The 24,016-nt window shown below is 58.6% G+C and overlaps 1 protein-coding gene across 2 annotated transcripts; it reads right to left on the bottom strand.

Moving 5' to 3' along the window:
* Window positions 1–643: 643 nt before the first annotated feature.
* On the bottom strand, window positions 644–23,735 carry TTC38 (tetratricopeptide repeat domain 38). 2 transcript variants are annotated; one of them, XM_045464449.1, is made up of 15 exons: window positions 23,614–23,735; window positions 22,508–22,585; window positions 20,552–20,633; window positions 18,679–18,850; window positions 17,424–17,597; window positions 14,716–14,791; window positions 11,906–12,025; window positions 10,043–10,102; window positions 8,898–8,936; window positions 7,789–7,870; window positions 5,836–6,001; window position 5,355; window positions 4,201–4,359; window positions 3,933–4,006; window positions 644–1,835 (listed from the first exon to the last, which is right to left on the bottom strand). In XM_045464449.1, the coding sequence occupies exons 1-15, from the start codon at window positions 23,644–23,646 to the stop codon at window positions 1,742–1,744; spliced, it is 1,410 nt and encodes a 469-aa protein (XP_045320405.1). In that variant the 5' UTR covers window positions 23,647–23,735; the 3' UTR covers window positions 644–1,741. The 2 variants fall into 2 exon arrangements, with proteins under 2 accessions (XP_045320405.1, XP_045320404.1); XM_045464448.1 differs by lacking the exon at window position 5,355.
* Between the last annotated feature and the right edge of the window lie 281 nt (window positions 23,736–24,016).

Below are 24,016 nucleotides of genomic sequence, written 5' to 3'. Positions count from 1 at the left end.
TCCCCACGCCCACTCCCGATGCTCCTCTCCCTGTACCGTGTCAGCACCTAGGAGGTGCTCAGGATCAGCACCGATCATCAATAGCTTGTTGCTGCTGCGTCTAAACGGTATCGCCCTCCATCTGTCCTATCGTGGGCCTGCCCATCAGACACATTTCTTCCCGCCCCCAATAAGATTCTGCTTCATTTCACCAATGTTCCTCGACGGGTCCTCAGTGCAGGCCAAGTGCTGGGTGGTGCTGGGACAGATCCCATCCCTGACCTGAGGAGGTCACAGCAGGGGAGGAAAGGGCATCCTCGCCAGCCTGCCCCACACAAGTGGAGGGCTTCTCCGAGGAGAGACCCGGGTTCCGCCTCCCACGGCCACTCTGCGTCTTGTTTGGAACCAGGAGAGGGGAGGGCAGATGGAGTGTGAGCCTGCTGTGTCATGGCATCCGGCAGGAGGGGACAGCTCAGGATTGGAGGGCAGGCTCGCCTTTGGAGTGTGTCTCTATCTCCCTAGTAGACACAGCACCCCTCTCGAAATCCTATTGTAATTACCCATTGACTCACTGCCCCACCCACACCCCAAGTTCAAGGAGAAGCCTGCCTCCCCATGACCCAGGCCTGACACATGGGACATGCGGAAAGGTGTCACCAGCAAGTCAAAGGAACTGATTACCTAATTTATTTTAATCGCAGAAAATTTGTCTAATCGATTTGGAGGCCTCCACTGCCTCCCAGGAGACCTGCCCCCTGCCTGAGTCCCTCCCTAATGTCAGCTTACACTGAAGGAACCTGAGAAACATTTAGGGGCCAGGATCGCCCCTCACGGGCGCCTTCCAGTGAAATCAGCAACTCCCTGATTTAAGGGCCAGCTTAAGAAAAGGGGGAAACTGAGACTGAGGCAGCATTTGTAAAACCGGCTCGGATCGTGGTAAAGTCACGGGCCACAGTGCTGTGTGTTTGTTGCCACAACAGGGCAACCCTGGGCTCAATCCACACGCCCCAGAAAGTGTGTCAACTCAGCGCCTGTGCACTCGTATGATTAAACTCATAGCTGGCAAAGGAAACCACATACCCGAGGCCCCTTGATCGGCACCACTGAAGCCCCCTGGGAAGCTCACAGACCTCTCCAGAGACGGCAGAGGGCCTCCCACATGCGTGTGCTTCTTTGAGGTGCGGGGGGGGGGGCAGCTGGGGGACCCACAGACGGTGAGGTGAGGCCTTGCGGAGGCCTAAGGCGAATCTTAGGGCCTCCACTAGCTGTGACCCGGGCAAGTCACTTCCCCCATCATGGGTGCCCTCGACCAAAAGATGGGACAACAGATCTAGAATATGAGGAAGACAAGGTGAGGGTTTATCCCAGGGGCAGCCTGGGGGGAGGGGGTCCCCAGGGGCTGTGTGGAAGACTGTCCTCCCTGAGCTGCGCTGGCCTCCAGCCAACCCCGCCTTCCAACCCTTGAACACCAGGAGATGTGGGAGTGCCCTGCGAAGATACAGTTTGCAAGGCAAGCGGTGACAAAACTAGTTTGGCTCTAACTGCTTGAGGCTGCCCCTCAGCCCTGAACAAGGACGAAAAGATCCTGACTCGTGTTTAAAGTCGATTGGTGTCCCCGCTCCCTGTAACGCTGCTGGTTACAGGGCTTTTTGCTTAAAGCTACATAATTACTGAACAGAACCACCTAACGGGCTCTAGCCGCTTCTAACCCTAGAAGCCAGGGGGCAGCCGATCTGACACTAGGGAGGGGGCCAGGCCTAGCTCACTGCAGGAGGTGGACGGCCGCAGCCTTTCGGATGAGCCGTTGGGTCAGGGGTGAGTTCGGCTTCAAGGCATCACGCTCCATCAGGAGGCTCCTGTGGAAACAGGGACAGGGTCTGTGGTGGAATCTTCTAGAAGGATGTGGGGCCTGATGGTTCCCGGGCCCCAAGGCAGGACAGGCAGCTCGGCCTGGGGCTGAGATGAGCAGAAAGCAAGTTGCTCCCCTTCCCGGGCTACCGGAGAGAGGGGACAGGAGGGACAGAGCCCAGCAGCAGGAGGCCTGACCTTGGCAGGGGGACCAGGTGGTAAACCAGGCGCGGGAGGTTCAAGGATGAGAAGGTAGGGACTCCAGTGCGTAACCAGAACGTCCAGTGTTTGGAGAACATTTTGACGCTGTCCCCAAGACACACATAGCTGGGTGCGCACGTAACTGTGGCTTCATCTGCCTCAGGAAGCCAGGGCCCATCCTTCCACCGGACAAGAGGGTAGAACCAGACTGGGGGGGTCAAGGGGAAGCCAGGCATGAGGCCCGCTGGGAAGGCCAGTGGCTATGGGAAGGCAAGTCTGAACAAAGCAAGTATCGTTTAAGGGAAAGACCCCCCAAACAATTGACAAGAGTGATTCCGTGGGGTGAGGGGGGGTTAAGGGGCTAGGCCTGGCCCTAGGGGTGGGGACGCCATTGCAGGGGGCCCAGGATCTCCACCTTGGAGGGGAGGGGCGTGAGCTTCCTGTCAATGACAGGAGGGCACTTGGAGGCGAGCCTGTCACCCTGGCTGCAGGAGGTGGCCCTCAGTGGTCCCCACGGGCTCCAGGCTGCCTGTGGGGCCCGTTCCCCCTCAGCTCGCCCATGGACAGACCCCCTGCTGCATAGTACCCTCTGCCCAGCCCAGAGGGCATCCTCTACCCACCATGGCAGGCCCCCACCCTGCACCTGCCCCAGCTCCCCTGCTCCAGCCCTCAGCCCTCCTATCCAAAGGGCCTCACCTTCCCTGCCAACCCGCACCCACACCGGGACCTGGAACTCTCTAAGGGATCTGCCCCCTAAAGAAAGGCGTGTGGCTTTTATGAACCACACGTGTCCAAAGATGCTTCAGAGTCTTAACCGATTCCAGAGCGTGTACACCTGTTTCATCAGCACTGAGAACACCTGCACTGCTCCGTTTGGAAACGTTGTTGGGGCAGCTGGGGCTCACCCAGCATGCACCGCCTGAGCCTACGCTCAGACCCTCGGGCTTTCCACCTGACTTCCACGGCTCCGCCAGAGGCCACCCGGGACTCACCGCAGGGCTTTCACTGGCTCTCCTGACACCTACCCACAGCTCCTCCCTTCCTCCCTTTCCCTTCGGTGTTCTGGGGTGGGGGGCGCAGGGGACCCATGAGGAGGGGTCACATCTCACCCCAGAGGTAGAAGATCAGCTGCAGGAACCAGCATGGAACTCGGCTGCCCCGCGTAGGGCAAGGCGAGTCAGGTGTGGGAGCTCCAAGGCTGTTAGTGAGGGCCGGGCTTTGCAGAGCTTTCTTCTGGGGCACCCCCGCCCCCACATCCCTAACCCTCCAGCCCCTCCTCCTAACCAGACCATGGGTCTGGTCAAACCCGCTGGTTTCGGGCTTCCCCTCAACTGTCTCTTCTCCAGGACATCCTCTCTCCCTAACTCCCCACCAGCTCCAGCTACCCCACAGCCTTGAGGGCAATGTGCCCTGCCCCAGCCCCATTGTGCGCGTGTGTGCGCATAAGCGATAGTTGCTAGCGCTACTTCCCACATGAGAAATAAGAACCACCCGCCAGGCCTTGGGTCTGCCTGCCACAACCCTCCCCCCGCCCCCCCCGCCACCTCCTGGAGCCCAGCACAGTCAGCCCCGTGAGAAAGAAAGAGCGTCCCCAGCAGAGGATGCAGTATGTGCAAAGGCCCAGGACCCTGAAACAGCAGGTCGTGTTGGGCAACTTACAGCAAGGCTCGAATGAGGAGTGGGCTGGGGAGGGCAGGAGGACCGGCCTGGGGGTGGGGTGGACCCCCTCTGGCCAAGCCGAGCATGCTAACAGGGAAAACCAAGCCCCCCCCCCCCGTAGCCTCGGGCGGTGGGAGGTGGGAGCCTCAGGGCAAGCTGGAAGCCCGTGGGGAGACCCCCGTGAGAGAGGGAGCGATGCTCAGAAACGTCCCCAAGGCCGGCGTGGGTGTGAGCGAGGAACTCACCGTGCCACGTTCTTGTGGACGCCAGAAGTGCAGTTCAAGGCCGCGTGGATCAGTAACTGGTTGAAGACGTCTCTCTGAAAGGTCACTGGGCAGGTTGGGCTCCTATAACGTGGGATGAGGGACGGGAGCCCCCACCCCACTGCGGGCAGGGCTGTTCTCAGGGGCAAACTTCCCGGGGGATGCGAATGGTAAGGACACCCCCGCACCACGGGCGCCCACGCCGAGAGACCCTGCCGGACCCAGGCTGCTGGTGTGGCCGGAGGCTCACCTGGGCGTTGCTGCCTCCGATCTGGACGATACGGTAGCGGATGGGCAGGAGCAGTTCCACGACACGGTCCGGGTTCCCGTTCTCGGCCTCCACCAGGGCCTGGCACAGGGGCAGCCCCACGTCACGGGCCAGGAGGTGCTGGCAATTCTCCCCGGGGACCTGCCAGCCGGAGAAGGTGCCCTCGGTCACCTGCAGGGCACTCTGCACTGCCCGTCACAGCACAGATGCCTCCCTGCCTGACTCAGGCGTCCTGACGGGAGGGTGTCCCCGGCTCTGGGCCTGACACAGCAGGTGCTTTGGTCGGGCGAGCTGACGGAGGAGAAGCGGCCAGGAAGGGGAGACGAGGGGGTTCTCTCAACCCTGGGTTGAACTCTGCTGTTCACTAGCGACCTGACTTCAGGCAGGCCCCTCAACTTCTGGCCTCACCTTGCTCATCTGTAAAGTGTAGGGAACAGTGCCAACCACTCGGGGCTGTCAGGAGGCTTGCAGACGATGCAGGTAAAGGCCTGGTATTGGAGTTGGCCCCCGGGGCCGAGGCAGACGGCTTTCACGGCCCCTCTCTCCCTGCTGGCCCTCAGGTGGCCGCTGGTCTGGGTCACAGGGCCTGCAGCCGTGGAGGCAGCGGCTGGCTCTAAGCCTGTCTTAAAAGCCAGAATCAAATACTCGGGGTGCCTGGGTGGCTCAGTCGGTTGAGGGTCCGACTTCAGCTCAGGTCATGATCTCACAGTTTGTGGGTTCAAGCCCCACGTCAGGCTCTGTGCTGACAGCTTGGAGCCTGGAGCCTGCTTCGGATTCTGAGTCTTCCTCTCTCTCTGCCCCTCCCCTGCTCATGCTCTGTCTCCTTCTTCAAAAATAAGTACACATTAAAAAGATTAAAAAAAAAAAAAAAAAAACTCAAGTGCTTGGTGGGCTCCCCAGGCCTTCCCTGTGGTGAAAAGACAGCCAACAGCGGACACCTCTCCTGAAGCTGCCTCCCCGGCCACAGGCCACGGTCCCTGCAGCACAGCTCTGGGAGGAGGGCTAGAGCAGCGGCCGTGGCGGTGGCCAGCCCTCGCGTGGCCCCCAGGACAGACCACCAGGGGTCATGCCTCCCGCAGCTCCAGCCCTACAGGCGGGACTCAGCTACATCCCCGGTAGCCCACGCTGCGGAGGACCCTGGGCTCCCCGGGGCCTCCCCCCCATGCCAGGAGCTGTGCCGGGCAGCTGTATGACCGTGTCACTGCACCTCCCTCTCCTGCCACTGTCCCCAGCTTGCAGATGAGGAAACTGAGGCTCAGAGCAGAGATCTGAGGCTCAGTCCGGGATCTCAGATGCTGTAAGCAGCAGGTCTCTCTGGTTCTGGGGCCTCACCACGTCCCCCGTGGGAGGCTGTGCCCATGACACAGATGCTGTCACCCCCAGCCGGGAGATGTGCCCCCATCTCTCAGGGGAGCAAGTGTACCCCGTGGGATACATCCACCTGGGAGCACACGCCTGCGGGGCGCACGTGTGGCAGCAGCCCCCCCCCACGGCATCCCCACAGCCGTACTCCCCGAGGGGGCCCCCATCCCCAGCACCCCCGGCGGGCAGGGGCAGGGGCAGGGACGGAGCCGGCCTCTGTTGCCCTCTCAGCAGGGCCCAGTCTGCGGCGCGTACTCGCTGGCATCCTGCAGGGTGGTCAGAAGCTCCTGCGTGGTCTGGGGGTCCCGGGCACCCAGGGATGCCATCAGGAAGTGCACGTCGTTGAACAGCAGGATGTGGTCACGGCTGTGCTTCTGGGTCACCGACAGGACGTCCTGCCACCGCTCCCCCACGGACACCCCTGAGGACACGGGGAAGAAACCACAGGCCTGGCGTTCTGTATGAGCACGTCCTGCGCGGGGGCCTCCTGTACCCCCACGCCCCCCAGAGGCTGGGCAGGGGAGCGGGGCCGGCAAGCGGCATCGGGCCTCCTACTGAGGCCTTTGGGCCCATTTTATGTTAACTTCCTGTAATTATAAAAGCAATAGATTCATAAGGTAAACAAATTAACCTATTGAAGGGTAGTGAGTGAAGTTTCTGGCCCCTTTGACAACCCCCAAAACCATTTTTAAAACTCTCCCTGTGGGGGCGCCTGGGTGGCTCAGTCGGTTAAGCGTCCGACTTCGGCTCGGGCCATGATTTCACGGTTTGTGGGTTCGAGCCCCGCGTCGGGCTCTGTGCCGTCAGCACAGAACCTGCTTCAGATCCTCCCTTTCCCTCTCTGTCCCTCCCCTGCTTGTGCTCTCTCTTAGTCTCTCTCAAAAATAAACTTTTAAAAAATACATAAAATAAAATTCTTCCTATGGTTACATATGACGCCTGAGAGATACAAGGTGTTTTATAAAAATCTGCTCAATAAATAATTCTCCCACCTTCGTGTCTAGATTTCTCAACTCTATAGACAGCCCCTACCCTTCTCCGCTCCCCAGCAGCACCTCCCGATTCCCGGAAGTTACTAGCTTCTTCCTGCTTCTTGGGGGCACCTCCCGAAGTGGTTCGGGAGATGTTGCCCTTGACCTCTGTCTCGGCCTGTCAGGTCGGACAGGTCTCTTGAGTCTCCACTCTGTGGTGGGGGAGTGAGTGTCCTTTGTCTTGCCTCCACATGCCCCTGGCCCCACGACTGTGCCTCCCAGCCTCTGTCCCTCTGAGCCGCCCCCCACACGTGCACCAAGGTGAGAGGCTGCAGGGTCCCCAGAGAGTTCCAGGCGGCTTCAAGCCCTGCCTCTGCAGGCAAAGGGCTCACAGGGTCTCTGGGTCAACAGGATTCCACCTTTCTTCCAGGCCCCTCGACAGACCAGCTTTCAATTTTGCCGCTTTACCATCTGAACATCGTGAGCTGGCCCGGAAAACTCAGTAGCAGCCTCTGCTCTGGCCTCGGCCTACCCGAGCTCAGCCCCAGCTGCCTCTCAGCCTGGACCACACTGACCCTGCTCCTCGGTCACTCGTCCCGTAGCAGGTTGCCGGTTTCTGTGTCCTGGGCACAGTGGACAGGCTGCTCCCTGCACCTAATATCCTTTCTCATCCCTGCCTGGCAAAACCCTGCACACCCTTCCATGGTTCACATTTCACCTCCACGAGGAGGCCTTCCTGGAACCCTCCGGAAACAGCTTGCCCTGCCCAGGTCTCATCCCCACATCGTCCCGTTGACCCAGGGCCTGGAGCGGATACAGGTTGGGCCTGAGGGGAAAGGGAGAAGCATCTGGCAACCGGCTACCTGCAGCGTGTGGGATGACAGTGTTGAGAAAGCTCGCTCTCTGAAATCCCAGGGAGTTGAGAAACGGTCACCTCTCTTGTTCTGAGAGAGGAGGCGGCACCCAGAGACAGGTGGCCAGGTGCTACCCGTGCCCTGCGCGTCCGGTGGGCAGGCCGTGGGAAAGGCACGGGGCCCAGGGGCCTCAGCCGGGCTGGAAGGCAACTGCAGAGCCGGCACCCAGGCCCACAGATGGGCAAGCCACTTGGGCCTGCAGCGGGGCCCTGAGTGGCTCGATCATCAGCTCCTGCCCAGCTCTGGGCCCAGGTCCCCTTCCTCTCGTCCTGTGGGAGGAGAGAGGGCAGAGGAGCGCAAGGGGAGTACGCAGACCGGGCTACCTTCCATGTGCAGCCGGTACAGCATGGAGCAGCTGTCCACCACATCCAACATCGCTCCACTGGCCTTCAAGCTGGGGAGGATCTGGAAGACAGGGGCGGGGCGGGGGGGGCACATGAGGGGCCGCAGGGATGGGGCCTGCACAGAGCCAGTCCTCAGCAACAGGAGCCCCCACCACCACCCCCTCTGCCTCAACTACCAGGATCATCCCCTTGCCCAGGCCTGTGGCAGCTCCAGGCTGGAAACCGGAAGAAGAGAGAACAGTAGCCTCCAGCAGAGGCCGGGCCAGCATCTGTCACCTCCGGTCCCCAGCCTCAGGCCACGCCAGTGGGAGGCTGTGTCACCAGTTCCCAGGTCAGCATTCGGCTGGCCTGTCCCTCACGGCACTTGAGGGACACTTCTCTTCTCACCCTTCACTTCTCACTACACAATCCTGACAAAACTCGACAGGAAGACTCAACTGAAACTTTACTGAATGTTTTCCTTGGGTTTAGAGCCCTGGGCCCCAGGCACTTCTGTGACCCCGGTCTCCTGTTTCAAAGTCTGCACAGGGGTTCCCAGGAGCCGTGAATTAGGCTGGTTTTCTCTTAAAGGCACACGTAGGGGCTGGAGGAGGGTGGGTGGGAGCTCGTGTTCAGCGGGCACGGAGTTACAGTCGGAGAAACCAAAGAGTTCTGGAGACAGGCCGTGGTGACAGTCAATGGACCCAGGGCCGCCAAACCATACGCGCAAAAATGTTCCCGATGCGAATCTCGTACATATTTTGCTACAGTGAAAAAAGTTCCCGTGGGCAGATCACTGATTCTACCAGAGAAAAGCAATCTAAAATGACAAGAGAAAAGCCCGGGATGCCAGAAAGGACCAACTTAGATGCGTCGTTCTACCAGCGCCCACGGCGCACAGAGTCCCCGAGGGTCTTCGACCCATCTGGGTCACGGGTTACGCCGCCACGTGGGGCAAGAATTCACCCCAGCAGGCCTTACGCAAGAGGTGAGTTCTTGCTTCAGCCGTTGTTTCTGGCTGAGACAATACTGACGGGCTCAAACACCCGCTAGAGACTAAAAAGGCAAATTTTTGCCCTCAACCAAACTAGGTGCGAAAGTAGACTTACGTGCGTATCGTAAATGGTCAGCGCGGCCTCGTATTCGCCCTGGAAAAATCAAGAATCAAGGTCCCGTGATCAACATGCAGCAAAGGGGAGGGGCGCCTGGGGGGCTCAGCCGGTTAAGTGTCTGACTCTTGATCTCGGCTCGGGTCATGATCTCACAGTTTGTGAGTTTGAGCCCCGCATCAGGCTCTGCACTGGCAGCCAGGAGCCTGCTTGGGATTCTTTCCCTCCCTCTCTCTCTCTGCCCCTCCCCCATTCATTCCCTCTCTCTCTCTCTCTCTCTCTCTGTCTCTCTCTCTCAAAATAAATTTTAAAAAAACAAAAATATGTAGCAAAGGTGAAACGTAATATGAGAAATGAGCCGAAAAGCCAATCCCCACCCCCCACCCCAGCACATCCCATGGCGGGCGGGGGGGCGGCAGGGGCAGTGTCCCAGAGGGTCTTAGGGTGGAAGAGGAGAACCACTTCTGCTCTGGGCTCTTGGCGCCTCTGCTGCTAAGGAGACAGTTTCTGTCGAAGCATTATTGTCCCCATTGCGCCTGTCAGACTCTTATGAGCTTTCTCACGTGATTTTTCTAGCCTTTTTTTTCCCCCTGTATTTTCCTTGTCTTACATTCAATGGGGGCCACTGCTTTCTTCCACACACTGTGTCACTGCATCTCTGTGTCACCGCGGACGCTCAACTTCTGGGCATTTTCCTTTGGGCTTTTAGGGAGCTTCTAGATTTCCTCGATGATAAGCACCATTGTAAGAAGCTCCCGTACAAAGGGGACCGAGGGGCAGAATCCCTGGGGGCGAGGCTGTTCCCCACACCCTCACTCTCACTGGAACAAAGCATTTGGAGGGTCTCACAGCTCATTCAGGTGCAGCCTGAGGGGTGGGGGCTTCGTTCACTCCAGCGGCTGAGGACACTTGACCTAAATTGTGTCCACAAATTACGTGCGGCTTACACGGCTTCCGCGTCCACACAGCGAAAAACACCTAACGTAGTTTAAGCCTGAAGAGCTATTTGAAAACCTTAATGCTCTGTTACACCAGACACCATTTAAACGTGCAAACCCAAACTATTATCCCGGGGAACCACAAAAGGTAGACAAATATTTATTTCTCTGGACATCTTTGTAGGATAAGACAGCTAACCAGCTTACCTTCTCAATCAGATACAGAGCCCAGTGCCAATAATTATGACAAGCGAGCATATCAGAGTCCTGGGGGGGAAAAATGAGAGAATTAGAGAAAAATCTGACAGCCTGTGGGGAAAAAAATACCAGCTGTGGTTTTGTGACAGTGCAGGACCGTCCCCCGACCTTGAGTGCGGGAAACGTTCCCCGGCACCCATGCTGAGGCCGGCCTGTGCCGGGCACCTCTGTGCCCCGACGTCCCCGTCAGCTCTGAGGACGGTTGACACGGAGGTCACCCTGCTCCTCAAGCCTCAAGAAAACGAGCGATGAATCCACAAACAGGTGCCGAGGCCCCCGGGGCGTCCAAATCCCAATAAAGCCGCGAGGATCAATGAGCCCAGGGCTGGACTCCCCTCAGGAACTGGCGAGGCCGGCAAGGAAGGGGGGGGGGTGTGGCTGACGACTGGCAGTCTGCAGGCCCCATCGTGAGCACTAACCCTTCCTTCTGTGAGGCTACCGCGAACACTTCCTCCCCTACCTGGACACCACCTTCTACCTCCTGGAAAGAGGAACTGACAACACCTTCTCCAAGGCCCACGTCTACCTTGCACCTGTGCTTGACGACACCCAGGCTGCCTGTGTCCCTCTTCCTCACAGGCCCCTGCAGGCCTCGGTGTCTTTGCTCGATCTGGCTGGAATACCCTCCACCTCCCCATCTATCACCTAGCAAACTCCTAGCCATCCTTCAATACCCAGCTCAGGGGCTGCCTCCTCCAGGAAGCCTTCCGTGACCACCTCACCCTCAAGTCCAGGGGGGTTGGAAGCCTCCTCTGGGTTTCCACATCCCTAAGAGTGTCCCTATCATGGTGTGGTTCATGGGCTGCTGGGAAGCTGCTCACTCCACTTGATCAGGCCTTTTGAGGACAGAGAAGTCTGGGCTGGACTCTCCGTGGGGTCCCCAGGGTAGGATCTTGACTGAGCACCAGTCTGGGGCAGGAGGAGGAGGAAAGGGAGTCCCAAGCCACACTATCTAAAGCAAGACTGTCCTGCCAGGCCAGAGGCTGCCAGCAGCCACGGCAGGGGACAGATGCAAGCATTACCCGGCCAGACTGGGCTGCCTCATTTTACACATGTCTAGAACCAATACCAAGGACAACTCATTTGGGGCCCAGGGCTTCCCAGTTGTTACAACAGCAGGTATACAGATGAGGAAACCGAGGCTCAGAGGGTCACTTTCTTGCCCTAGGGTCCAGCCAGGCCTCCAACACCCAACACCCAGTAAAATCGCAGCGTCTGGGGGAGGGATGTGAATGGAATGTGCTGGAAGGCCCCGGCCCAAGCCTTCCCTGGCCTCCCTCGGTTCTGCCTGGGCAAGCCCCTGGCCCTCAGCCCAGAGGATATGGCCACACAGCTGCTCCTCCTCCCCCAGACTCAGCACTCTCGCAAACACTATCAGTATCTGCCTAGGGGAGCCAACTGCACATCATTGCCCCATCGGCCCCTGGCTGCACCGCGTGCTCCCCGAGCCCACCCGTGGGTTCCATGCTGAGCCAGCCGGCTGGTGGTAAGACACAGCTCAGGGTTCTTACGGCTCTCCCCCGTGCCAGGCTCTTGTGTCCTCGGTCATTTTCTGACCCGTTCCTTTACACCAAATGCCCCAGCCCAAAACTTCTAGAATCTTCTAGATTCTAGATTCTAGAATCTTCTAGAATCACCTGCAAAACACCGGCAGGTTTCGGGGAGCCCTGTGGGTCCCTGGGGACACTGCGGCTCGACACAACCCAGCTCCCCCAGAACTAAGCTGCAGCCTGTAACTTCTGTCCTTAAAGCCTTAACCCAAGGGGATGGGCGGGATTTTCCAGGCAGATGACCCATCGACAGGAATCGTACCTTCCAGTGGGTTTCTGAGTGCTGCATAAATTCCAATCCATCCTTGATTTCTGCCTTCATCTCGTGAATATGGGCGATGGTGTGCACCGACCATGCGTCTGTCGGGTTAATGGACAAAGCCTACATGGGGAGGGGGTGGAAGATGGTCGGAGGTCACGAGGATTAGTCAGGCCGCCTGGTGACCAGGTTACGTGGGGAGCAGGGGCCTGAGCTGCTGGAGCGCGTGCACACCGGGCCCTGCCTCAAAACAGCAGTGACCCCGAAGTCCAGCCCCGCTGACCATCTACAGGATGCCACCAGCGAGGATCTCACCGCCCATTTCAAAGGTGAGGAACTGAGCTCAGGGAGGCTGAAAGACCATAGCTGGGTCTTTCCAAAGCCAGGACTCATCCTCCTGGCCCCAGAGCCTCCTGCACGCGGCCGAGTCACCTGCAACTTGCCGGCCAGCCTCTCTGGGCCTTTGTCCCCGCTGGTGAGGAGCAATGCCGCCATCCCCTCGGGGCTGGCCTTGGAGATCAAGTGGACGCGGTGGGCGTGCGTGAATGCTGTGCAGACTGCCGAGTGCTCACGGCTGCCCCTCGTGGATGACCATGCGTGTGGCAGCCCGGGCTCATTCTGACGGGATTGCTATGAATAACAACAGCCACTCACGTGACCGGGGAGCCTGCCGGGTGACCAGCAAGGCGGGCAGGACACGGGGCGTGATTCCTACCCCCTTGTAGCTTTCTTTTAGTCCTGTGTTCAGCTCATGCTTACTGCGCACCTCCCAAGTCCCCGGCACAGAGCAGTAGGCTGAGGCTCAAAGTGGCCCAGGGGACAATCCACACGAGCCCAGGTCCTGCACACCAGGCCGCTCTTTCCTCCAGCCCCACTGACTGCCTCGGTGCCCCGTGCCTTTCACAGAGGCAGAGGCCTTGGCCTGGCACCTGCTGGAGGTCTAGGCAGACAGGTCTTCCCCGGTGAGCCTGCCTCTCTGCTCCTGCCCGCTGCTTGCACGGGCCTGCCCGGTCCACGTGGGGGCGCTGTAAGAAAGAAGGTGTCCTCGGGGACCAGGACCAGGACACTTCGGGGACTGCAGGGGCACGGCCGCGCAGACCTGGGGAGGGGGCGTCCTGAGAAGGGATCCTCTCAGTGTGCTGCTCTCCTGCGGGGCACAGCTCAGGGCAGGGAGTGGCCCGGACCTACGGCCAAGATTAGGCCCCACCTTCCACCAGGGGCTCTGGACCAGCTTCCTCCCCAGTCTCCCTGGGACAGGCACTGCACGACCCGCCCTGCCTGTCCCCCCAACCTTTGCCCTAGGGCCCGCCCCGCCCCCATCCGCCCTGAGCCTCAGCCTATCACGTGGCTCCAAGCTTCCTGAGCTCAGCAGGCTGTGCTTCCCCTGCCTGAAGCCCTTTGCTCTCGGGGCCCCTGGGGTTTGGCACGCAGAAGCTCGCAGGCCCAAGCATCACCACCACTACCACCACCACCACCACCGTGAGGCCTCTCCAGACTCCAGCGGAGCCTGGTGCAGCCCACCCTCGCTCTCCTGGAGGCCTGGCAGTCACTGTCACAGCATGGCCTTGCCCAGTAATCACCTCGGGTGTACTGGTGTTGGGCTCAGAGCGTGGCACCCGCACGAGTGGGTACAGCAGGAGAAAGGGCACCCCATTCCACCACGTCCTGCTCCCGGTGGGGTGTCAGCCTGCACCTTTTGTCTGCCCTCTGGCTTCTCGAGCCAGTCTGACAGCCCTCCGGCGCTCAGGGCGCCTTCCCGTGGCTGACCCACTGGACAGCGCGCCCTGCTCCCTCAGGCCACGGAGCCCGGACCGCCATGGAGCATGGAACCGTCCCCCTGCGCTCAAGTCTGGGCTCCATCTGTCTGGCCGCTTGGGCCCCCCAAGGGTGCCGGCTGCCTCCGGGGGAGGGGTGCTGTGGGCAACCAGGGCAACGTCTATGGGGAGGAACACCGGCCGGGACGCGGGGGAGCCGTGTCTGGCCCAGGCAGCCTAACGGACGGTGGTGGGGTCAGGCGGCCCCGGTGAGCACACACTCTGCCCTCCCTGAGCTGTCTGGACGTGAGCAGGCTCCAGCCATGGCCTCTCAGCGCCGCGGCCCCCTCGTCTGGACGGCGAGGAGCGTGCTGCCTCGCGGCGGAGGGGATGAGCAAACTGGAGTGGGTGTCTGTCACAGAGCCAGGCACAGGGCGCCCCCGGGCGCGCGGCAGCCCCTCCCGGGGTCCGTTTCCACTCCTGTGAGGAGAGGGGCTGGAGGACACGGCCTCCGAGGACCGCAGAGAACACCACGAGCCCCAAGTCCACCGCCGCGGCCTACTGCTCGGTCCCGGTCCGCTGGTGAGGGGCGTCCACCATGCACCTCGGTACCGGCCTGGCCCGACAGGAGGCGCTTGGCAAAACCACACTCCTCTGCACCCTTCGCCATGGTTCCCTCCCTCTGGGGGGAGGCAGAGGTCGAGGGAAGAGCTGGCTGACAAGACCCCGGCCCCCCCGGGTCAGGGGCCACCCGGAGGCAACCTTTGTCTGCGACCGACCGTGGAGCTCTGGACAGAGACAGACAAGAGCTCGGGGAGCCTGGGGCGGCCCTGCACGGGGCCCCGAGGGAGAGGTGGACACAGCTTCCCCGGGCCTCATTCACCTTCCTGGCCCGTGGAGGCAGTTTGCGGACTGTGGGAGGGCCAGCTGCCCTTGCTGGTAATATGAGTCCTCCCCAGGGTCTCTCGGGAAACCGGACCAGAGTGGGGGGGCGGGGAGGGGGGGCCCTGTGGGCTCTGCCCCGCCTGACGCCACCCCTGAGGGGAAGGGCCCACTTACCTCTTTGGCAAGCTTTTCTGCCTTGTCATAGAAGTTGGTTTCCATCAAGCCAAAGGAATAGATGCCTTTCACGTAGCTAAAAAAAACAGAGAGGAAACAAACAAAAAGTCTTCAGCAACAGCGGACTGTGCAACCCTCAGCATGGGCCGAACCGTGTCCCCCAAAACGATGCTTGAGCACGGACCCTAATTTGGAATGCAGGCATTTGCAGACGCCATCGAGCTGAAGTCCTGCGGGACGAGGGTGGGCCCTAGACCCAACGACGGATGTCCTCACGAGAGGAAGGAGAGGAGGACTCGGACAGGGACGTAGAAACACACACGAAGCATGGAGCCACGTGAACACAGAAGAGACGCCGCAGCCACGCAGCTGCAGGCCAAGGAACACCCCGGATCACCAGCTCCCGCCGGAAGCCACGGAGAGGCAAGGAAGAGCCTCCTAGAGCCTCTGGAGGGAGCACAGCCCTGGTGATGCCTGGATTCCCGACGTGTGGCCTCTGGAACTGTGAGAGAATGGACTGTCGCTTTAGGCGGCCCGGTCTATGGCACTTTGTCCCAGCAGCCCCGGGGGACGGACACACGCCCCCTCCAGGTACCACCCCAAGCACCAGGCTTCTCGGCAACTGGACGCTGCTGATCGGTGGGGAGCGCCGTGACCCCCCAGCGTCGGCACAATCGTCTACCCCAAACCCCGTCTCTGCAGCGGGCCCCTCTGCGACTCACAGCCCACCCCCTAAGACATCAGCGCGCTGTCTCCACTGAGGACGACAAGGGCCCTCTCCTGCCTGTCCGGCTGGTGACACCCACCTGGAGGCACAGCCCGGGACAGCTCCCTTGGGAAGTACTGGTGAGCACAGGCTAGCAGTGGCTTCTCTGCTGGCCAGCGGCGTGCACACCCCCAGCCCAGCCCCGCCCGTACTTGCTGGGCAGCTCCTCCCCAGACCCCAGCTCCTAGCGGCCAGGACCCATCTGTCCCGCTCGCTCCTGGCCCAGGCCCGGCCCGGGACGGGACACTGCACTGAATCAGCACACACTGCCATTTCTCCATCGCGCGTCTGTGATCATCAGCACTGAGAGCCGGGCCAGTCACACGTGACAGAGGCAGTCTTTTGCTGTAGTTTTGTGGGATTCCACGAAAACAAGGAAGAACAACAGACTTTCTATTGGTGACTCAGGAGTTATCTTTACTACCGCGCATAGTGACAAAGTCTAGCTCTCACGATTCATAGCTGCAGTGTTCTAGCACACGGGCTTCCAGACCTTTCTTTTAAATACTGCTTTCCTTCTTTTTTTAAGTTTTATTTATTTTGAGAGAGAGAGAGAGAGAGAGAGAGAGAATCCTGGGCAGACTCTGCACTTTCATTGCAGAACCAGATGTGAGGCTCGAACTCACACACCATGAGATCGTGACCTGAGCCGAAGTTGGACGCTTAACTTACTGAGCCGCCCAGGCACCCCTTAAATATTTATTTCTTTTAAATATTTAAATATTTTAAATATTGCTTTTAAATATTTAAATATTGTAAATATTGCTTTTAAATATTTATTGGGGTCATTTAACCCTCCACATTGAAACATGCATTGAATGCTTATGGTGTTCCCGGTATTGTTAGGCTCTTGGGATGGTTACTCTCATGTGTCCCCTTGGCTGGGCTATGGTACCCAGTTGTTCGGTCAGTTGTTCGGTCAGATACTATCTAGATGTTTCTATGAGGGTATCTCTCAGATGTGATTAAATCTCTCAGATGTGATTTAAATCTACAGACTTTGAGTGAAGCAGATTACCCTCCATAATATGGGTGGGCATCGTCCGAACAGTTGAAGACTTAAGAGAGAGGACCGAGGTCCTCAGAAGAAGAAATTTTGCCTCCAGTTTACAGCATGGACTCCCCAGACTGCTGGCCCGTCGTGTGGATTTCAGACTTATTTGCCAGTCCACCTGCATGAGCCAATTCCTTAAAATCAATCAATCTCTGCCCCGTATAAACATGCAAATAATATAGCTACAGATATTCATACCCTACTGGTTGTGTTTCTATAGAGAACCCTGCCTAACCCAGCTCTCCAATCCACGGGGCTGTCTGATTTTCACAACCGTCCTGTGACTAAGACACAATGAAGGCAATTCTGTGCAGCCATCACACGGGAGGGAGTACCGCTCAGGTACTCCAGGCCTCCCTCTCCTCCCAAGCACACAGCAGAGCTCCACTGCCTGGTGTCCTGGGGGGGAGGGGGGTGACCAGCTCTGGCCAATGACTTGGGAGTGGCAGGGTGGCCCTTCCTCCGTAAGCCTTGCCACCGTGAGTCCCTCAGGGGTGCCCTCTTCTCTCCCTCTCAGTGACCAGTGTGTCCAGAAAGCATCTTCACCATCTGGGACCCTGATGTAGGAGGGAGACAATGACAAGGGGTGCAGAGCCCTGGGCCCTCCCACAACAGGGGCGTAGCATGTGTGAGAAACAAGCCTCTGGAGAACCAGAGGATGCTCGTTACCGCAGCAAAAACTACCCTGGGCTGACCGATACACATGCTGCTGCCTTGTTCACAGGATGGGAGGAAGAGCAAACAGATCTTTTCACTTTCGAGAACTCGGAGAAGAGCCACAGCAGGCTCACTATTGCCAGGGCAAGGCCAGGAGCCTTGCCATGCTTTCAGGGCAGAGGAGAGAGAGAGAGCAAGAAAGAAACGACGTGATTTCCAGCTGGCACATACCTGCTAAGGGGGATGTCGGGCGTCCAGAAGGGGTATATCCGAGCCACAGAATCCCGCATCTGTTCCTGGTAGCCCAGATAAAAGTAGGCATCGTGGGAAAATTTTAGGGCTAACATGTCTGTTGGGTGGTCCCAGAGAATCTGTTCCCATAGTTCACAGGCTCTGGAAAAGTTCCTGAAAGCCAAAGAGAGATTTCTCAGCAGCACTGAACACGTAGTTCATACACACGTGGTGGGCAAAAGGCATCGTTTCTTGCCAGAGTCTGAAATATGTATAGATGTATGTAAATATATAATATATAATTACATATACTATACGTAATATATAATTATATATTATAATATATATTTATATAAATACTCCTATATTAAATATTTATATTTACATGCATATATTTATATATAATATATTGTATATGTTTATAATATATATACATATATATGAGAGACAGAGAGACAGAGAGATGGGGTGTGGGGAGAGAGAGAGAGAGAGAGGGAACATAGTCTACGTACACCCACACAAAAAAGTTTCCACGTTAGGTTGTGGCTCAGAACATTGAAAAACCAGTGGGAAGTTTTACTCTGGAATTCAAACAAACAAAAAAACTGGTTTAACAGGCTGCCAAAGGCAATCTCCCTGGGACCGGGAACCAGCTGTGTGAGGGGGAGCCAGCTGAGGGGGAAGCCCACCCCCATGGGCGACACCTGCCACTGACTCAGCCCCTTTTGTTCCTGCTTCGGAACCCATGAGACAACAGCTCAGGTCGCCTAGCTGTGCGGGGCATCTCCCCTGGCTGCGCAGACGCAAGGGGCTGTCCCAGAGATGGGCTGCGGGACCGTGAAACACAGGGGGACAGCCGTGGCCACAAGGGAGACAGGCGGGACAACCCGGAAGGCTGTGAACAGATGTTCGCGAGGGTATGTTGGGGCGAGGATAGGGCGAGTGCTTTCTGCTCTGGTCTTTCATACGTTTCTGTAACGTGGTCCTATCATTTTTGTCACAAACATAACACCCAATTCATTTACAGAAGGAAAGTTGTCTGGATGCTAAATTGGAAATCCTAGCCAACTGTTTTCTCGTTCTGCAGTCACGTGAAGGCACAGCAGACGGGCAGGATGTGATTTTCACTGAGAGATGGCCACGGGAGGCAGGGCGAGCCCACCCCTGGTCCCGCTTCCCAAGGGCGGTGGAGGAGCCCCCGGGGCATCGCCCAGCGTGGTCTCAGGGTGCCAGCCACGGCCGGGGAGGCCCTCACCCCTTGGCAAAGGTCTCCACTGCAGACACGTGCAGCCGCTCCCGCTGCGTCAGCGGCTGTGTTTTGGAGACCTCCACCATTGTCTTCACGGCCAGGTCCAACTCCCTGTCCAGCCTCACGGAGCTTCCGGTGCCGATCAGCACGAGGCCATTAGAGATGGCATGGCCCATCGCTGGCAAAAGGTTGGAAAGCAGCAGCTGGTGATTCAGGGCGTCCAGCTCGGCCCAGCCCGGCCCGGCCCCGCTCTGCCCAGCCCTGCCCAGCCCTGCCCAGCCCTGCCCTGCCCTGCCCAGCTTCAAGTGGGGAATAAATACCCACATCCCTGGAGGGGCAGGCCAGGTGGCTGGTCGGCTGTGCGCCAGGCCCCCCCGCAGCAGTGGGGAACCCAGCCTGGGCCCTCGCCACTCACGAGGAGCGGAAGCAGCCCTAGAGACACGCTGTACCTCCGCAAATATTTTTCCAACAAGGGCATTCTGCCAACGTCTGGAGCATCTTCCTTCACTGGGTGAACTGGTCAGGGCTGCCTGCCGGCTCCCACGACCCCCCAGCCCTAATTTCCCTCATCGGCTGATATTGTCACTACCACCAACGCCGGGCCTCCAGGGGGCTGCTGAGGAGATGCTCCATGCAGGGGGGGCTGGTCCCTGGAGTAGTCTGTCTCAGCCACTCATGCGCAGAGAGCTTTTTGGGGGGTGGGGGGGGGGGACAGGGGAGGGTATGCCTTGTGCCCTTGTAGCAACCTTGCTGGCAGGTCTGCAGACCCCCGGGTCCCCCTTGAGCTTCCTAGCCCCCAGCCTGACAGAGGCACGGGGTCCGCCGGCATTTGGAACTCAGTCACTGGCGAGGCCGGAGACCCAGGACCCAACCAGAGTGTTGGGACGACCCATGTGGCCCCCCTTTCTATCCTGGGGCCCGAGGTCTGCTCAGAGAGCCCGAGCCCATTCCTGGCTCCTGGTCCCCCATAGGCTGGGCTCAGCTTCCTTCTTCCCCCATCCCGTGCGTCCTGTCCTCAGCGGGAGCTGGCCACAGTGGCATGGAAAGGGATGGTGGTTACTGCCCTGCCCTCCTCAGCCCTTCCTCCAGGCCTAGAACCCCACCCCTCCTGGGGTTCCGAAATGCATGGGGCTGACCTCCCCATGCCCTCTGCGCACACAGCTTGTCTGTGATGCCAGCCTCCGTCACTAGGCCCTGGTGGCTCAGATGCTCGAGCTAAGCCTCACTGGTGTCCTAAAAGTCCCCAGGAGCCACCTCTGGTGTTCTAGGTCAGCTCTGGAAAACAGAAAGCCTTATGTGGTCCTAGCCACCCAACTACCAGCTGAGTGGTTTGGGGTACGTTTCTCATTTTCTTTCCTCCCCTGAGAAATAGGACCAGTGTCTTCCCTGTAGACCTGACAAACAATTAGGGAAAAAATTAGAAAGATGCTTTACAGGGGCGCCTGGGTGGCTCAGTCAGTTGAGCATCCGACTTCGGCTCAGGTCATGATCTCACAGTTCGTGGGTTCAAGCCCCGCGTCGGGCTCTGTGCTGACAGCTCAGAGCCTGGAGCCTGCTTCGGATTCTGTGTCTCCTTCTCTCTCTGCCCCTCCCCTATTCATGCTTTGTCTCAGTCTGTTTCTCAAAAATACATAAATGTAAAAAAAAAAATTTTTTTTTTTTCAAAAGAAAGATGCCTTACATGGAACCTGGCATCTCTACGAAGGCAGTGCTATGCCAAGCCTATCAGTGGCTCTCGTCTTACTGCCCTCCCTCCGGGCAAAAGGCCAGCCTGGTCACTGCCACCAGCCTGCCCTCCCCAGGCCACTGGAGTCTCTCAGTCAGAGAGCGCTGGGACCCACGAGACACGGCTCCTCAACCCGGGGACAGCATCACTCACCGAAGGTCGGATCTGCTGCTTTGAGCTTTGACAGGCAGCCCTCAATGCCACCAAGACTTTTGTCATTGGTCCATTTGACATACTGAAATAGAAAAGGCAAAACAACGTTGTCCCCAGGGAGTCCTTAGTTCATGTTAAGGAAGGCATGTGTCTGAATCTGGATTTTCTCTCTACAGAACGAAGTGTTTCATGACCTGAACTGCACCCGGGTTGGTCTCATGTGAAGAGCCTGAATACTCGTAACTCAAGGCACACTTTCTAGGGCGGGTGAGGCCCCCATATTCAGGAAAGAAGCATCTAAAGAAAGCTTCTTCCTGACAGGTGACCTGCCCCGAACATCAACTTCTTTAGCCATGAGAGGGGGCCTCAAAGTCGGGCGCCACAATTGGAACCTTCCTACTTTTCATTCATTCTTTTCCAAAAAGACCTTCAGGGGCGCCTGGGTGGCTCAGTCGGTTGAGCGTCCGACTTCAGCTCAGGTCATGATCTCACGGTTCGTGGGTTCAAGCCCCCCATCAGGCTCACTGCTATCAGCACAGAGCCCACTTCGAATGCTCCGTCCCTTCTCTCTGCCCCTCCTCACCCCTCTCTCTCTCTCAAAAATAAACAAAACAAAAAATGTGTCCTATCAAATGTCTGACCTGCATCTACACAGAATTAGCAGAGTATGCTTTAATAAGACACGGGGGAGTTGGAGCAGAGACCCCCACACTCGAACACAGAATGGCCCAGAGATGCTGATGATGGGACAGAAGATACACAGGCAGAGTCCGGGGGAAGGACTGTGCTACGCTGAGGAACGGGCTTTGTAACAAATCCGGGGCTCTACTGGGGCCAAAACGTGCAGGAAGGGCACAAACAGAGTTCAAATGAGCACAGTGGAGTCCTTCGGCAAGCTCACAGCATCTCACTGGTTGTTTCTTGTACTTATGTTTCTAGAAGCTTCCTCGGTCCTTATGTTGTGTGGATGGAGTTCGTAGGCAGAGTTCTCACTGCTCATGATAAACCCGGCTCTAGTTTCCCATCGGTGTATACAGACCAGGCCTACCCTGCTCATCATCTGCCTCACTGCAGGAGTCAGTGCAGCTCTCTGAGCCTCAGTTTCCCCACCCGTCAAAGTGGTTAGACCCTACCTCTTGAGACCCTCCTAGTTCTAAAACTGCAGGCTCCTTCACTGGTGTTAGAAATTACTGGTAATACGGTGACGGGTCTTGGAGCAGCCATAGATGAGAGTGGTATATTCAAAAATTAGCCCCAGCCAGGAGCCGAAGCCCAAAGTTGGAGGGGCCCCATATCAAACCCTCAGCAGACCATAGAGGGAGGCCTGGGGAGAGTCAGCATCCTGATAAACATTGCTGTCTGCCTGACCCTGGGGGCACCTCTCACCCACACCATGGGTCGTCTCCAACACGTTCCCATGCACAGGGTCCGGAGTACATAAATTGCGCTGTAACCCACTGCTAACATCATTACCCAATTGAAAACAGCATCCCCTACTTCCCAAGCTGTTGGCTGTGGGGCCTCTAAGCATTACGAAGCATGTTTGGGTCCCCCGTTTGGGCCCTCCTGTACCCAAGTTTGCCAGGAAATTTGGGCAGGAATGGGGCGGAAGAGCTTCACTGTTTATAAAACAAGAGTGCTGATAAAGATGTGAAGCTTAGGAAGCCTTGAGTGCCACCCTTGCTCGTGGTCATCGTTGACCGGCTTTCCTGGGGGAGTACCTCACACGACACGGGAGTCTGGCCGTAAATCTAAGCAAAGCCGTGCTGGATGGGGGTGCGGAGCATTGTCTCGCACTTGTGTAAGGACGGTTCATTGCGTGGTGTAAGTAAACGTAGCTGTTAGATGGGCCAGAACGTTTAAAAATGAAATATAAATCAGTTAGAAGCATTTGGTAATTTTAAACACCTCCCCGCCGGCCGTTAGAGAGGCCGCCGCACTGCCTGGCAGGCATACCTGGGTCAAGGTGGCATCAAAGAGCTTGCAGGCCTCGTTGCTTGTGGTTGACAGTGGGAGGCCCGCATCTTTCCACGCCTGCACACAGCAAGAAGAGACTCTCAGGGCTTTATTCCATGTAGTCCTCCAGCCATAAATGTGAACCCCAACCCCCAAGCACAGAAGATCTCCAAATGCCTCGCATCATGTGAGTGTGGGTTTCCATATGGGCCAGCCTTGGGGGGCTGGCAGGGACTCTCGGATTTCATAGACGGTGCAGAGCAGAGGAGGCCGAGTTGTGGGTGCGAGGGGGCAGATCCTGATGCAAATCCCAGGGGTCCCTAAATAGCTGTGTGCCTTCTGGCAACATCCTCTCTCAGACCCTTCGCTGGCCCCGAATGGGGCTCTGGAGGATGCACGCGGTGACTGTGAAGTGTCTGCCAGGGGAGCACTCAGGAAACGGGAGTCCCTGATCTGGCTGAGGGGAGGTCTACAGGGACAGAAAAGGGGTAGAGCCTTAGAGAGCTTGGCCGGGCAGGGTGGACTTTCCAACTGGCAGGCAAACACGGTATCTGCCAAGCACAGTAACAATACCTCTCCTCTCTCCACTTTATCAAATGATTCCGACCCACAAGTCTGTCAGCAGAAAGATCTAGAGATCGTTAGAACTGTTCACTGTTAGGGCTGCCCTTTGGATCCTGCCCGGGTGCACAGACCTGCGACCCCGCCCTGGGAAGGAAAATGTCCTCCACTCCCTGAGCACAGCGGGCAGCTCCTCAGGCTGCATGGCGGGGGGCAAGTCCCCCGGCTCCTCTGAACTTCACCTTCCTCATCTGCAAAATGGGTTCAGGCTGCCCACCCTGGAGGGTCCGAAAGAGACACTCCTGCGCCACATTGGCTGGGGCTAATGCATTATAGGTCTCGGGGTCTCCGCGGGGTCCGAACCGCGCCGCTGGGGTCCCACAGGAGGGTACTCTGGTCCCTTCCTGCACCCAGGTGCTCGCCTGTCCCTCGGGGGCCGGTTCCCCGGAGGATCCAGGGTCCCGCGCAGGTCGGTCCCGTCCCCGCCGCCGAGCGCCAAGCCATGCCGGGGCCGCGGGGCCCGGCCGGGTTCAACCTCCGCGTACCTGGCAGTCGCGCAGCGGAGCGGTGGCGGCCATGGGGGCAAGTGGGTGGCCGGGCCGGTGATGTGAGTCCGGGCGACTCCGCACCTTCCGCGTCGGGGCGGGAGGGTGGGGCGGACACCGCGGGGCGGAGCTGCCGCGCTTCCCCGCGAGCTCACTGGTCCGCGGCACTGGCCCCGCCCCGCCCCGGGGGCGCTCCGAGGGGGTCCGCGCCTGCCGGAGGGGAGGAGCCGCTGCGGGAGCCTAGGTGGGCGCACTCGCCTCCCCCGCGGGGCAGCGGGGCAGCTCGGGATTCGCTCACCGTCCCAACTCCTGCCCCACCCCCGCCAGGGGGCTCCTGCCTGCAGGCGACCCTGTTGGGGCCGCCGCCGCGGAGTCCCTCGGGAGGCAGGGGGGCCCTAAGGCA

Source organism: Leopardus geoffroyi, chromosome B4, assembly GCF_018350155.1.
Source record: "Leopardus geoffroyi isolate Oge1 chromosome B4, O.geoffroyi_Oge1_pat1.0, whole genome shotgun sequence".
Lineage (NCBI taxonomy): Eukaryota > Metazoa > Chordata > Mammalia > Carnivora > Felidae > Leopardus > Leopardus geoffroyi.
The sequence above is the reverse complement of the archived record's forward strand: the minus strand, read 5'-3'. Positions and strand labels throughout refer to the sequence as shown.

What these genes read in the sequence shown, in the direction of transcription:
- TTC38 (XM_045464449.1), bottom strand. Translation starts at nt 23,646, where the DNA reads ATGGCCGCCACCGCTCCGCTGCGCGACTGCCAG. An exon ending in TTGATGCCACCTTGACCCAG is followed by an intron (nt 20,634 to 22,507) that starts GTATGCCTGCCA and finishes TTTCTATTTCAG; the next exon opens with TATGTCAAATGGACCAATGA. An exon ending in ACTCAGAAACCCACTGGAAG is followed by an intron (nt 10,103 to 11,905) that starts GTACGATTCCTG and finishes TTTCCCCCCCAG; the next exon opens with GACTCTGATATGCTCGCTTG.